At 42.9% G+C, this 15,289-nt stretch overlaps 1 protein-coding gene across 1 annotated transcript in view; it reads left to right on the plus strand.

The window, feature by feature from the left end:
- Positions 1-14,735, plus strand: part of LOC131214176 (tau-tubulin kinase homolog Asator-like) — a gene marked incomplete at its 3' end in the record, with an annotated part of 20,766 nt that extends 6,031 nt beyond the window's left edge. The window contains exons 5-7 of the mRNA XM_058208559.1: positions 14,133-14,272; positions 14,369-14,498; positions 14,616-14,735. Of these exons, the coding sequence (XP_058064542.1) occupies positions 14,133-14,272; positions 14,369-14,498; positions 14,616-14,735 (390 nt within the window). The remainder of the gene's footprint in view (positions 1-14,132; positions 14,273-14,368; positions 14,499-14,615) is intronic.
- Between the last annotated feature and the right edge of the window lie 554 nt (positions 14,736-15,289).

The raw sequence follows: 15,289 nt of genomic DNA on the forward strand, positions 1-15,289 counted from the left end.
CCCGTGACTTCAATGATCTGGACTGCTTCAAGAGCCTCTATTGCGCGCTCGTCCGCTCGACCCTTGAATATGCGTGCATTGTCTGGAACCCTTCGAGTTCGACTCTAAACTCCAACATTGAGCATATTCAACGTAGTTTCACCTGCATGGCAGTAAGGCGCCTTGGGGATCGCGACGCCTCTTCCATGTCTTATCTCGATCGTTGTCAGGTGCTTGGCCTTACGTCACTCGAGGTAAGGCGTACTATGGCACAAAACCTGTTCATAGGAGGCCTTCTTATGGGGAGAATTGACGATCCTGGTCTTTTGGCCCGTACTCCGTTTTACTGTCCTTCTCGTACCCTACGTACTCGTTCTCTTTTCCTTGTTCCCCATCGTCGTACTCGTCATGGATCTACGGATCCCTTTCTAAGGTGTCTCCGTAGCTTCAACCTAGTGTATCCCCTGTTTGACTTTCACTTTCCGTTCCCATCCTTCCGTGTCGCCCTTATAAATGCCCTCAACTCCTCTCCGTCCGTTTGAACCGAGCCGCAGGATTTCCCCACTTTCTGTGGTGGTTTCTTTGCTTCCTTCTTCTTTCATCTTTCTACTCTGTCTCTCTGTTACACGTAAGCTCTCCTCTCAATTGTATGTATGTTAGGATTAAGTGTCCGGGTCTAGCCTAATGGCAAACCCGTGTTGTTAATAAAATTAAAATTAAAAATTAAAAATTAGTCCCTCCACCCCCTTCCCATTCGTTCTAGAAGGATCAAATTTTCTCACATGATTTCTCAGGTGACCATCAACAATTGTGCAAGATTTGATTCGATTCGATTCATAACTTGTAGAGTAATTATTGTTTTTAACAGTTAGTTTGTATGGGAGGGGTAAGGAAGAGGGGAGTGAGTGGTTTCTAACCATGACGTTGCTCATCCCCTGCCCCTAAAACCCCTGTATACCAAATTTAGAGTCAATCGGTCCAGTAGTTTCGGAGTCTATAAACCCCACACGGACAGAACTTCATTTTTTATATTGTAGATTTAGTGAGTTACACCCTCGCTGATAGAGTAGTCGGTAACGCTCTTCGCTGTCAGCGCAGCTGGCCAGGGTTCGAATCCCGGGATCGGTTATTACTCAACCGGGCATGGTTTCGATTCCCGATACCGTCGTTGACAGAGGAGGGGGGTTGGCGCGGGACCAACAACCCCGCCCGTAAAATCGAACTGTTACGGATAGCACCTGGGATAACTGAAATTAACATTGTCTCTGGTGCAGGCCAAGACCGCACAGCGGTTGTATTTCCAAAGAAGAAGAAGATTTAGTGAGTAACGCTGTCTATTTTAAAACGGAAATAATTAATTCAAACACCTAATAGTATTTCTGGTCTTTAGGGATTGTTGATGCATAGGAAGATACGCATATACAGCTCATCAAAAATTTCAGACAATATTGCCAAATGGCTTTGTTTTCTCATACAGTATTTTTTACAGTGCTCAGATATTATTATTTACCAGATTGGTTTAGTGTGATTGAGCTATTCGTTGTGCAAATCGGACTGTAAAAACGTCAGATCGCTTACGCTTCGTTTGCCAGGTTTCTACATCAGGTTGGGGAAAAAGTAATCGACGTGTTTTGGCGTGTACTTCAAAACTTTATTTAAAATGCTTTCAATGGTCCGATTTGCGTCACATAGGCACCGTTTTGTTGGAACATTTGTAATTTTTACAAAGATAGCTTCATAATGCCTCTTTTATAGAAGGCTTGGTCGTTATTGGCGAAAAACTTGAGGAATCCATTTTTACAGTACTTTTTTGATGTCAACTTTTCATTACTTAAGAAATTTTATAATGCGGGAAAAAGGTAGATACGAATAGACATTCGTATAGCCTATCTATCTATAGATAGCGCGAACGTCCGATTCGGGCTATGGCCGCTTGTATACTGTCTCTCCAGCTATCTCGGCAAGTTGCTCTGCCTCTCCAGTCTCCTACACCGAGCAGGTCCTCGCTGGCCTTACGGACGCTATCCTCCCATCGAGCTCTCGGCCTACCGACTGGCCTCTTGCCATTCACCGTTTCCCATAGCGTCTTTTTTGGGATCCTTGTCTCGTTCATTCTTACGATGTGACCCGTCCATTGCAGTTTTTGCTTTTTTATCATCGCCGCCACTTCTGGGTCCTCATATGTTTCGTAGATTTCACTATTATATCTGGTCCTCCAATATTCTCCATCCTTTATTGGGCCGGGGATTCTTCTGAGGATCTTTCGTTCGAATGCATTTTTTTTTGCTTTTTTGGGCCTGAGTTTGGACCCAGTTCTCTGATCCGTTACACAGGACAGGGCGGATTATTGTCCTGTACAATCTCAGCTTGGCTTGCCTGTGTATTATCTTTGATTTTATTATGGGCAACATTTAGAAATATGTCCGGTTGGCTGTTTGGATCCTCGTACTTATCTCACCCTCCTCACTACCATCCTCTGCCAAGTTGGTCCCGAGGTACACGACATTTCCGACATTCTCAAGATTGTGATCGGTAGATGTATTGTTTTGTCTTTGGGGGCGCTGTCTGCGGGACTGTGTCATGACCTTTGTTTTATTCATGTTTATGTTGAGACCTACCTGTTCTGCAGCTCTGTCCAGTTGCAGAAAGGTCTCTGTAGCCAACCGTTGTGATCGAGACATGATATTAATGTCGTCTGCATATGCAACTATTTGTGTCAATTTAGTGCAGAGTGTCCCCTTTGTGGCCTTTGGAATCATGCGGATCACTCGTTCCAGGGCAAGATTGAACAATATAACAGTAGTTAAGTTATATTCAACAAAACAGTAGTTAAGTTACATGTTACATGTTGTATCTGTCAAATCTTGGATCGTGTGGGGCAATCTGTCGAAATTGTGCTTGTCATACACTTTGATTGTGGTGATGATAAGATTAAAAAATATTGAGAAAATGAATATACAAAAATATTAATAATAATCATAATGAAAGAGACTAGATAGATTTGAGACACGCGCGCGCAAATGAGGAAGTGATGGGCATTCTGTACGAATAGAATCGTTGGTGTCGATTAGCTAAACGCAGATGATCAGACTTTTTGCTGAGTGGCACCACATTATCAGCCAATGGAAACTGGAGGTGTCACTACAAACAGAGCAAGAGAAACCTGCTGTACTCCAGAGAGTGGACCCTCTCTTTTTAGTGGAGGATGTCATGCATTGTCATGGTCTAACACTTTAAGGGATGGCGACCGTTGTACGAAAAGAGTAAAGCTAGATGCCATGATTCTGGAGAGTTTGCTTCCATGCCCCCTTTCGCTGATTGTTATTTGTAATTATCGATAGATAAATCCGTCCTTCTCAAACCTATGCAGGGGTAAGAGTTGGGACTTATCATCGTTTATATAGGAGAGAGCCCATCTCCCTGTTCGCTATCTGTCGGAAAGCTCGTCGATAATTCTCCGTTAAGTCGGATGCAAGCCGAGGTATCGTGCAGACAAAGCTGGATCATTCTGATCGTTTGCTGGGAATACCAAACTCTGTTAGAGCAGTATATATGCTGCTTCTATCTATACTGTCGTAGGCTTGTTTGAAGTCAACGAAAATTTGATGGACGTCGACGTTGTATTCGCAGCATTTCTGGAGAATATTTTCCACACAAAATATTTGATCAGCTGTTGATCTTCCCGGTCTGAAGCCACCTTGGTATTCCCCTATAATGGTCTCCGCTATGGTCCTAATCGGTTCTCCAGCACCTTGGCCCACACCTTGTATGCCGCACGTAATAGAGCTATCCCTCTGTAGTTAGTACAGTCCAGGCGGTCTCCTTTCTTGTATACTGGTGTTATGATTCTCTTTCGCCATTCTTCGGGTATGCACTCCTTGGTCCAGATTTTCAGTATTAGTTTGTGCATCGTGATGACTAGATTGTTACCGCCGTGTTTGATTAAATTCCCGGATCTCATCCATACCAGCAGCTTTATTATTTTTAAGTTTGGCTATGGCCGTTCCTACCTCTATTTCTGTTGGCATTTCATAGTTTTCGTCCCTATTTATGGTAGTTTCCCGATGGGTTATGGCGTTGGAGGTGGGGTTTAGTAATTCTGAGAAATAATCTACCCATCTTTCTTTTATGTTTGCCATGTCTCCTATGATATTTCCAACTGCGTCCTTACACAGTATTGTACGAGGCGTGAAACCCTTCTTTCACATGTTTTATAGGCTCGTCTTATGTTGTTGTTTTGAAAGTCAGCGTTCATTGATTCTAATTGTCAGTCTGCCAGGATTCGTTTCTTTCTCCTACAAAGTCTGTCGGCAGCTCTTCGCATATTATCATATGCTTCCTTCTTGGCTCTAAGTGGTATCTGTAGGTAGTTTGTGTACGCAGCTGTTTTCTTGTCAACTGCTATTTTGCACTCTCGATCGAACCAATCTTTGTTTTTTGATTTTGCTTAAAACCAATAGAGCCCTTTGAAGCTTCACCGACAGAGGATTTGATGTGTGCCCATATTTCTTCTACTGAGAGATGGTCGTGGTTTTTACTTAGTGCGTGATTTACTAAATATCTATATCTATCTGATATTTCTCTTATTTTTAGTTTCTCGATGTCGTACATCTTTGGTCTCTTTCCGGTTATTTTTGGATTATAATAGTTTCGTGCTATTTGGCAACGAACTTGTGATCTCACCAAGTAATGATCTGAGATAATGGCCCCTCTGCTTCTTTTCACGTTCAGTATATTGTTGGATATTCTCTTGTCTACTATTATATGATCGATCTAGTTAAATGTTCTTCCGTCTGGTGACGCCCATGTTTGTTTGTGTATATCTTTCCTGGGGAATTGAGTAGATTTGATGATCATGTTTCTACTGGCTGCTAAGTCTATTAAACGTAGCCCATTGTCATTTGAGTTTTCGTGCAGACTGTGTCCCCGTGTTATTTCTCTATGTAATAGTTCTCTGCCCACGTTAGCATTAAAATCTCCCAGCATGATCTTGACATTCCCGACGGGTAGTGAGTCGTATGCGTTGGTTAACAAGAAGTAGAATTCCTCTTTAGTGTTATCATCTTTTTCCTCTGTGGGGGCATGTGCGTTAATAAATCACAGATTGCAGTGCTTACTTTTTAAGCGGATCATGCAGATCGGTTCGTTTACTAGTCGAAATGAGGTAACCGATGTTTTTAGGCATTTCTTCATAGCAAATGCGACTCCAAACTCTAACCCCTACCGGTTTCCCGCTTTTCAAAAACGTATAATCAGATCTATCTTCCACTCCTTGTCCAACCCAATATGTCTCCTGGATGGCTAGTATATCAATTCTATACTTAGCCAAGTGGTGTAGCAGTTATTTCACTGCTCCTGCTTTATTTAGTGATTTTACATTCCAAGTTCCGAAAGAGTAGTCCGGTAGGCGTTTCCATGGTCGTGATCGTTGAGTCCGTTATATTTGAGGCTTTGATATAAGTTCCTGAACTGTGGTTGTTTTACGGTGGAAGGTAGTTAGCCTGCCGCCCAATCTACTTTTGGTCCGCCCTGACTATTTCATTTCATCAATACCAGCCAGTTTGGGAGGCTTTCTCCTATCCGCCACCTGGGGAGGCGTCCGACGGGAGATCAGAAAACTTCACACGGAACAAAACAAAGAAAAAAGTTATATTTTTGGAAAAAAATTAAGAAAACACGAAATGCACGTGGACATTCGTATAGACGCACTTTAAGAAAATCGTGTAAAAATCCATTTCGTGTAAAGTTACGTGATATTGAATATTTGGTGTTTCCACTCCCATTTCTTATCACTTCAAATATACGGTTAGGCATAGATTCCGACAATTTTTCAATGGTTTCCTTTTTAATGTTATTACAACACTCTTGAATGGCCGCCCGTAAGCTTGAATTGTTATCGAATTGCCGTCTATTTGCATCAACCTGCCCAGCTAATATACCCCATAGGTTCTCAATTGGATTGCAATTGTTACTGCACGCTCGCCATTCGAGGAGAGAGATATTTTTTTCCCCAGACCAAACCTTGGATTCTCGGGAAACATGAATCGATGCATTGTCTTGTTGGAATATTTGGTCTTCATTCCCATCAGTCTCGAGGTGAGGAATTAAAACGTCTTCTAGTAACTCCAGATACATGCCTGAATTCATTCGAGTAGAAATGAAGCAAATTGGTAGTTTTCCATGGTATGAGAATGCTCCCCATACCATCAAACTACCTCCTCAAAAATTTCGTCTGGATCTGGCAGCGTCGTTCTGGCTTAAATTATGCCAATAACAACTGTAATACCCCGCTGATAGAGTAGTCGGTAACGCTCTTCGCTGTCAGCGCAGCTGACCACGGTTCGAATCCCGGGATCGGTTGTCACTCAACCGGCCATGGTTTCGATTCCCGATACCGGCGCTGACAGAGGGGGTTGGCGCGGGACCAACAACCCCGCCCGTAAAAACGAACTATTACAGATAGCACCAGGGATAATTGACATTAACAATTGTCAGCAGGTAGCTTGGCGCAAATGACTTAAAACTGTTTGTTGTTAATCTTTGGGTTCTGATCAATGCTCTGACTAAAATGCTGACCAACTTTGATTATTTCTGTGATTTTATCGACATTTTCGATGACGTGTTTGCCTAGGCTTTAACAATGGAACGCAAATTGATAAATAATTGAAACGTGTAAACGAAACCAAAATTTATTGCCGCTAGCTGTTACCCGGGGTCCACAGTATGAGAAACTTGGTAAAAATGTATGACAGGCCAAGAAACTATTAATCTTTTGCTAGAGTTCCGTGAGTTATTTTGAGTTGCTTTTGAGCGCCTTATGTTTACGGGATATTTTCCCGTTTCGGGGGTATGTTTTTCAATTTGACAGTTTACGGCAAATTTCGGCAAATGTTTTTTGCTTTCCAAAAATATGGCTAGTTTTTCGACAGTGGATCAAATTTTGACAAAAATGGCAAAAGAAGGAGAAAAAAAGGAAACCGAAAAATCAAAGCATAAACAAACGAAATGTCATTTCACTCACTGGAGCTCATGGAATTTTTCGCCCAAAAGCTACTAGTGTGGACGCTAGCATATCAAAAAGCTGTAGAGAAAACTCATACTGTGGACGAGGTGCGAGGAGGGCTTTTATGCTCAAGCTTGTTGGTTTTATTTACAGGAAGAGGGTAGAGTGCTAGAGCCGAGAGGCCATGCGAACGCGAAGACGAACAGCTAGAGAAAGGAAGAAAAATAGAATAAAAAGAGATAGCGAGATCGAGTCAAAATTTTAAGTCCGAGAGAGAAAGGGCAGTCGAATTTTGTACCCCGGGTCAAGTGCAAGTGCGTGTTTTTCGTTCCATCATGTGTGATCCTGATAGAAATAATCCAGGTAAGTTTATTGGACAGTATTCAGTGACAATCAAATAATGTTGAAATGTTTTCGCTTTGCTCGTTTCAGATGTTCAACAGGGATGCAAAACATTTTTCAACGTGTCTACGGCGTCAGCAACAAGTGATATTGTCGACGCACCAAATTGCTACGACCGCTATAGTGAAGTGTGAAGAGTGTACGCGAACCGAAAAAAGAGAGAGAAAATATACGCTTCGAAACCGAACCAACCGTGTTATTTTGGCTAGGGGGAATTGGGAAAAAACCGTGAAAAATGAACCTGAAAGAGCGGCCGGCACTCAATTTTGCTCACTGGGGAGTCACGGTCTCATACAAATTTTGTATGGGTCACTTGCTCTGGTTCGTCAATGGTTCGTGAAACGGTGCAAAGAACGGTTCGCGAAAAATGAACTCTCCAGCGTGACTCTCTCTCTCTCTCCTGTGTGTCCCCTCTCTTTCTTCGTAACCGACTCTTCCTCTCCCACATTCTCCCTAGCAAAAATAAAACAGTTGGTTCGGTTTCGGAGCGTATATTTTCTCTCTCTTTTTTTTGGTTCGCGTTCACTCTTCACACTTCACAATAGCGGTCGTAGCAATTTGGTACGTAGCTGCTTGTTGCTGACGCCTTAGAGACGTTGTAAAAAGTTATTCATTTGAATCCTATACATCCCAGTTTAGTTGGACATCTGAAACGAGCAAAGCGAAAACATTTCAACATTATTTGATTGTCATTGAATACAGTCCAATAAACTTACATGGATTATTTCTATCAGGATCACACATGATGGAACGAAAACCACGCACTTGCACTTGACCCGGGGTACAAAATTCGACTGCACGTTCTCTCTCGAACTTATAATTTTTACTCAATCTCGCCATCTCTTTTTTTGTATTCCTCTTCCTTTCGCTCGTCTATTCGTCTTCGCGTTTGCATGGCCTCTCGGCTCTGACACCCTACCCTCCCTGTAAATGAAACCCACAAGCTAGCGCATGAAACCCCCTCCTATCGTGGTTTCTTCCGCTTTTTTCCCCGTCTACCTACGAGCAGACCCTTATGAACCGGCCCGTTCGCGTCGCGCTTACCCTTTTTCGTCCTCGTCGCAGGCAGAGGGTCTTTCGGATTCATCCGTTTCAGCCTTCCTCGCCCCCGTCGCAGGCAGAGGGGTATCTAGGGCACTCAATTTTTTCCACTGGGAAGATAACCCGAACAAAAAAGTCACTCATATTCTCCATACTGAGACGAAATATCTGAGCGCCGATTCGTTTCTCACCAAAGGCCAGAAAGAAAGCGCAACACCGAACAACTTTTTTGTCTCTGTCACGCTAATGTAGCATCCGTTCCGGCACCCCAACGTCAAACTGTTAGAAATTTTTAGTTTCATGCAGGAACACAGAACGAACGACGCAAGCAAATCGACTATGCATCATCGGTGTAAAAATAGTGTTTAACTGTAAATTCTAAGCCGTTGCTTATTTCGGTAAGTAAATTTAAGCATCGGGAAGCATTTCTCGATAAGTATTTACTTCTAAATAGTGAAAGTGCACCGCGTCTGTTTCCATTTTCAGCTGACCATTAGAAGCGTACGGGACAATGTCGATAGGGCGGATGGTACAGGATACATGGAATACAGGATTCAGGGATGGATACACTCTACGTACACGCAGAGATAAGTGAAAAGTGCATGTACATGGTGGAATAGTGAAACAATTGTGAAAATATTGTAATTGTAAAACATTTGTGGTTATGAATAAATACAAAACATTGTTTACAACATCAGAACGATTTGACAATTCATTGAGAGTATGGAGGTGTGAGGTGTATGGAATGAGGGGAAGAGGGAATAAAAATGTAGGGGAAAACGCTCACGGCGCCCATACGATTTTTTCCGGTACAAGCTTCAGGATACCGGTACCCAGTGAGCAAAATTGAGTGCCGGCCGCTCTTTCAGGTTCATTTTTCAGGAACTTTTCAGGAACCATTCGCGTTCCTATACAAATTTTGTATGGCAAAGTTCCAAAGGAACCTGAACCGTTCGCCAACCGGCGCAAGGAGTCGACCGCCAAAGATGAACTCTCCAGCGTGACCCCCTTGTCTCCCTCTCTCCTGTGTGTCCCCTCTCTTTCTTCGTTTTCTTTCTCCCAATTCCCCCTAGCCAAAATAACACGGTTGGTTCGGTTTCGAAGCGTATATTTTCTCTCTCTTTTTTCGGTTCGCGTACACTATTCACTCTGCACTAGCGGCCGTCGTAGTAATTTGGTGCGTAGCTGCCTTCGGACGCCTTAGACGCGTTGTAAAATGCATTGCATTCGAATCCTATGCATCCCATCTGGACATCTGATTCCCAGTGAACAATTTCGCCCTTCTCACTTTAAAATCGACTACTGAACCACAGCCCATTCTCTTCCCATCCAATACTTCAAATAATTTCCCCCATATAGCGTTATATGGGGGAATCGCTCCGAGCAGCCGAAAGGTCCATGGAGCGAGCAGTGGATTGAATTCTCTCACCGAGCGGCCCCCTGTCTCTCACCTGTGTGTTCTCTCGCTTTTTTCGTTTTCTTTCTCCCATATTCCCCCTAACCAAAATGAAACAGTTCGTATTTGGGCGGTACATTTCGATATATTGTCTCTCTCTTTTTTCGTACACTCTTCACTCTGCACTAGCGGTTCACAATTTGGTGCGTAGCTGCCTTCGAACGCGTTGTAAAATGCATTGCATCGAATCCTTTGCATCCCATCTGGACATCTGATTGGACATCTGAAACGAGCAAAGCGAAAACATTTCAACATTATTTGGTTGTCACTGAATACTGTCCAATAAACTTACCTGGATTATTTCTATCAGGATCACCCGTGATCGACAGAGAAGCACAAGCACTTGGTACTTTACACTTGGCACTTAGAAAAAACAGAGGCAGAGTTTTCGTCCCGATTCACCAAAACTTAAAGAGAGACTGTCGGACCCTCGGTACTTCGGGACTTTGCCACGATCTCGCTGTCTCTGTTATTTCTATTCCTTTTTCTTTCTCTCCAACGTTCGTCTTCCACCAGCAAACTCACGGCGATTTCAAAACTCACGGGGATTCCTTCCGTTCTTTCCCCGGCAACCAACGAACGCGTCTCATGCTCACTTCGTACGCTGCGAGATCGCCCTTCCTCGGCCTCGTCGCAGGCAGAGGGGCGTTCGATCTCACTCGTCTCAGCCTTCCTCCGCCGCGTCGCAGGCAGAGGGGCAGCTTCGGGCTCTCAAAATTGTTCACTGGGTTGTTCGGGTGGGCGTTACAATTTTCACAGAACTCAGTTATTCCGGTAAAAGCGCCATACTGAGAGGGGGCATCTCACGAGTCGAAATCCGCGGCTAGAAAAATGAAAAATTGAGCGATTTTTTTGTTCGGGAAGTGCTCTCTATTGTACGCGGATGACCTCAAACTGTTTATGCCTGTGAAATGTATTGATGACTGCGAACTGCTTCAATGAGTGTTTAATTTATTTAATTATCGGTGTGTTCGAAACGGCCTAACATTGTGTGCTGCTCCACTGTTTGGACGCCCTTTCAGGCCAGTTGGATCGCACGCATCGAAGCAAATCAACGAAAATTTACGCGCTACGCAGTCAGAAAACTTAGGTAGAATGATTCATTACTTCTTCCACCGTACAACTCGCGCTGTCTCCTTCTGGGCCTGGAAAGCGTAAGTGTACGACGCCGGAACCTGCAGGCCCTGTTCATCGCTTGGCTCTTGACGGGCGCTGTCGATTCTTCCGCGTTGCTGCAAAAGCTCTCGTTCTCAATACCTCGCCCAATCGCCAGGCACCATAGCTGCCTTACAGTACAGCGCAGCAACCTCTACGCGGCTCATGAGCCGACGTCGGCCATGTCCCGCACATTCAACGCAGCTTACTCGGAATTTGACTTCCACATGTCTACGGCCATTTTTAAAGATCGTCTCCGGTACACCCAAATGTAAATGTTTAATGTTTAGTGTTTAATGTTTAATGTTTAGTGACTAAGACTATGTTTTCGACTCATGTAGCCAACCTTGGCCGATGAGTATTTCTACAAATAAAAAGAAAAGAAAAAAGGAAAAGGGTGATTTGTTGTTAAACGTTGTGATCGCTAGTTCGTTGGATGCAAGTTATATTTCTTTCGAAACGCACAAGAAGAACTCCACGTGGTTTGGCTGTCATGACAAGATTAGTTTATTTTCTTACATTTTGTTCCCGATTTCCCTATTTCTATGTACCGGTGTATCTTATCTATTGTGAACGAAGGACCCGTTGATTACCACCCGTAAGAACCCGTTGTTGGTGGTTAATGATGTTCTGATTTTTGTCGAACCATGTACCTGTTGGTGTCGTGTGGTGTACCCGTCGTGTTGACTCAGAGAACAGGACGCTTGCTGTATTTCTGTTATCAGCAATTGTTCGTCATCGTCGCTATTGGTGTCATTCTAAATGGTAAGGCAAGTGTGAACTTGGAGAACTTGCCGTAACTTGCATTTATGTAATCTTTTTGCAATTTGGTAATGTTGTCTACTAACTTTCCTCTTTTTAAATCTACGAGCATATCGAACTTGTTTAAGAAATCTGCCCCAATTATTGTCGCATTCACATTCGCGATGGTAAAATTCCATGTGAATTTACGTTGCAGACCGAGATCGACGTCTATGCGCTTGGTGCCGTATGTTCTTATTGTGCTTCCGTTTGCGGCAAACAGGTTGGTAGTGGATGGGTTTTTTCGTTCACGTGCGGTTGGCGGTATTACCGATAAATCTGCGCCGGTATCGATGAGATATCGTTTGCAGGATTTGTTGTCGCAAATGTGTACGCGGTCAATGTGATTTTTCGGCATGTTGCCGAATTCATGGTTCAGCGTGTTGCTGGTACTGTGTTCTTCGATAATGTGCGGGTGTTCTTCGAATGAGACGCTCTTGGGAGTGTGATGCTTGTTAAGTGATGATGTTAAGTGCTTGGGGAGTGATGTGTGCTACTTCCTTCGTGTGAAAATTGGAAGACGATCCTCGAAAAAAATGCACGTTGTGTTCATATCGCGGTTCGTTCTCTCGCATTTCTCTGCTTTTCCCCCGTATCGAGAGCGGAATTAACAAATCCATCTACGCTGTGCCGTCCCGAGATCGCGGTGACATTGACCTGTTCCAGGCTGCTGAATTTCGCTGGCGGCCGTTTGATGGCGACCGTTCGTGCTCCTCACGGGACCATTCGGAACATAGACTGCTCCTGGGGTGTGTTAACACTTCGTCGAGGCGACGGGAGATCGCTTCGATCTTGTTCTCAAGTGCAGTGATCGCTCCGTTTTCTTGTTGCACCGCTGATATTTCATTGTGGGACGTTTCTAAAATTCTGTCCGCCACTTTCGCCTGCTCGATCGCTGACGGTACAGCAGCGATTATACATTTCACCGTGTTTGTCAATGAACGTAACCAGATGTTCGCTAAAATGCTATCTGAGCCCCCTGTTCCTCCCAATCGTCGCATTTTTGCTAAGAGGACGCTCGGTTTCCGATCGCCGAGCGTAATGCCGGAAAACAGAATCGTTAGTCTTTCTGGGTGGCCACACGAAGCGTAAAAACTAGCGTAGAATCAATTTGTAATGCCAAACTGTTTACGCCTCGACCAAAACATATACATTTTGACAGAAGCGCAGCAGTTTGGCATTAATCTGTAGTATCAAAAAAATTACGTTTCGTATCGTCTGTCCCCGCAGTTTGGTTCTCAGACGATCGAATATGTTCAAGAACGGCGCTTTTGAATGCTTCGTAATGATGGGATGTTTTTCCTTGGTTGCATTTCGCAATGGTAGAGTACAGAAATTTGGCTCTTGTTCCCAGTGCAACAATGACTGCATTGAACTTATGTCGGTCCCAAGTTATTGAACCAAGTTTCCACATCTTCGGAATCATAATCCGGGTGATTAATTTTCACGATAACGTGGTGCTCCCGCTCTTCCATTTTGACCGTCTCTTCTAATGGCATTGTTGCTCGAAACGCTTCACTTAAACTTCATTTCATGCGATTAGGAAAGCTCGGTCGGTATAGTAGCAATGTGCTCCGTAGAAAAATCGGAGTCACCAGTTTTTGGGGTCTACTTCCGGATGCTTGGGTGTTGAGATGAACTTACTCGCTTGATGGTTGCGACTCAATACAGCCATCACTTTTATTTTCTGTCCCGCGTAAGCATCCCGATACCTGCCCGTGCTCTCGGTTTATTTGCGCGGTTTGAATGCTCCGCCACAGGTTTTTTTTTGCCATTTCCAAAATGCTCTTGTGACCTAGTGCATTGTTAAATTTTTAGCGAATGCGGCACCCATTTTTCAAACAGCTTTCTGGAACCCCAAATTTCAATTAAATATTGGCAATACTGTGCAATAAGACGTCTAGGCCTTATACTAACTCTCTTTGAGTGATTTAATGACTTTTCAATACGATATTCTGTATTGTGTATACGATTTCAGGTGTTGTGTCTGTTTTTTGACGTTTTTGACATGGATCGACTTCAAGGCTAGTACAACCACGTTTAATCTCAGCAATCCTCCTTTAAACCTCGTAATTAAAGGCGAAGAGTCCTTATTCACTTTCAGTATTCGTTCATAAATTTCCTTTGTTCCTAAACATTCCCAAAATAAAAATTCAATCACTGCACGATACTTGATTTCGTCCGTCCGTCCGTCAGCAGCGCCCGCAAAACTTATTGAACCGGTTGGGCAGGTTGGATAAAGATTACTAAACAATATGCTAATTATGGGTGTGCTTCCATTCTCTTTCGTGATAGAGTAACTTCGCCATAGGAAGACTACCGCTCACTAGTCGTAGAATCTACATGTTGGACTTCGGCCTAGCTAGGCAGTACACAACCGGTACAGGTGAGGTTCGTTGTCCTCGTGCGGCTGCAGGATTTCGCGGAACTGTAAGGTACGATTTATCTCTTCCGGTTCAGCAACGTGATCTAAGGCTAACAATATTTCATACTTTTTTTCATTGTATTCCTCTTTATTGAATTTTATTCAGGTACGCTTCGTTAAATGCGCACAAAAATCGTGAGATGGGCCGGCAAGACGACCTATGGTCTTTATTCTATATGCTTGTTGAGTTTGTTACCGGCCAACTTCCGTGGCGTAAAATTAAGGATAAAGAACAAGTATGCATTAATCCAAACAAAGACATTCCATGAGAAATGTTCTTCTTCGTATTTAACAATTTTCGGTTTTTTGTGTGTATCATTTCATGCACGCAACGCAATGTTACTTCTTTGAAGGTGGGAATGTTGAAAGAAAAATATGATCATCGTTTACTACTCAAGCACTTGCCTTCGGACTTCAAATACTTTCTAGAGCACATTCAATCTCTTAACTACGCTGATAAGCCTGATTATGCGGTAAGTGACAATTACCCTTTACTTATAGTAGTTTGTAGAAGTATTGTTGGTAATCTATTCTTTACATCTGGCTTTTAACAAAATATCTGCATTTTACCGTTCATTTTTGTGCTGGCGGTGTTTTTTAATTCAATGCCAACAAAATATTTATTTATTTATCGCAAAAGTAAGGTGTTTTATAATTTAATAAAAAAAGATATTCATAAATCAGTTTTAGAAATAAGGCTAGTGATTTTTTTTGTCTGCATTTCTTAAATCAATAGATACTCGTACAATCAAAAGCCCTAGTTCCATGGTAGTTGTATCAACATTGTCTATTCGAAACCCATTAAATTTTATTTTGTCATCATGCATGTATGTGTAGTTGTAATTCTATTGAAAAATAAAATATCAATTTTGATTGCCAGTTTATGACGACACGCTTTCAATTTATTATAATTACACTATCACTTTATTTACAATGGCTTAAGATTCGAACGAGCTAGTTAATAATTCTTCTGAAATTTCATAAATCCGTTATTGAGTGACTAGCGAAAAGAAGTTTAGTTCAAGGA

This window comes from Anopheles bellator (genome assembly GCF_943735745.2).
Source record: "Anopheles bellator chromosome X unlocalized genomic scaffold, idAnoBellAS_SP24_06.2 X_unloc_9, whole genome shotgun sequence".
NCBI lineage: Eukaryota > Metazoa > Arthropoda > Insecta > Diptera > Culicidae > Anopheles > Anopheles bellator.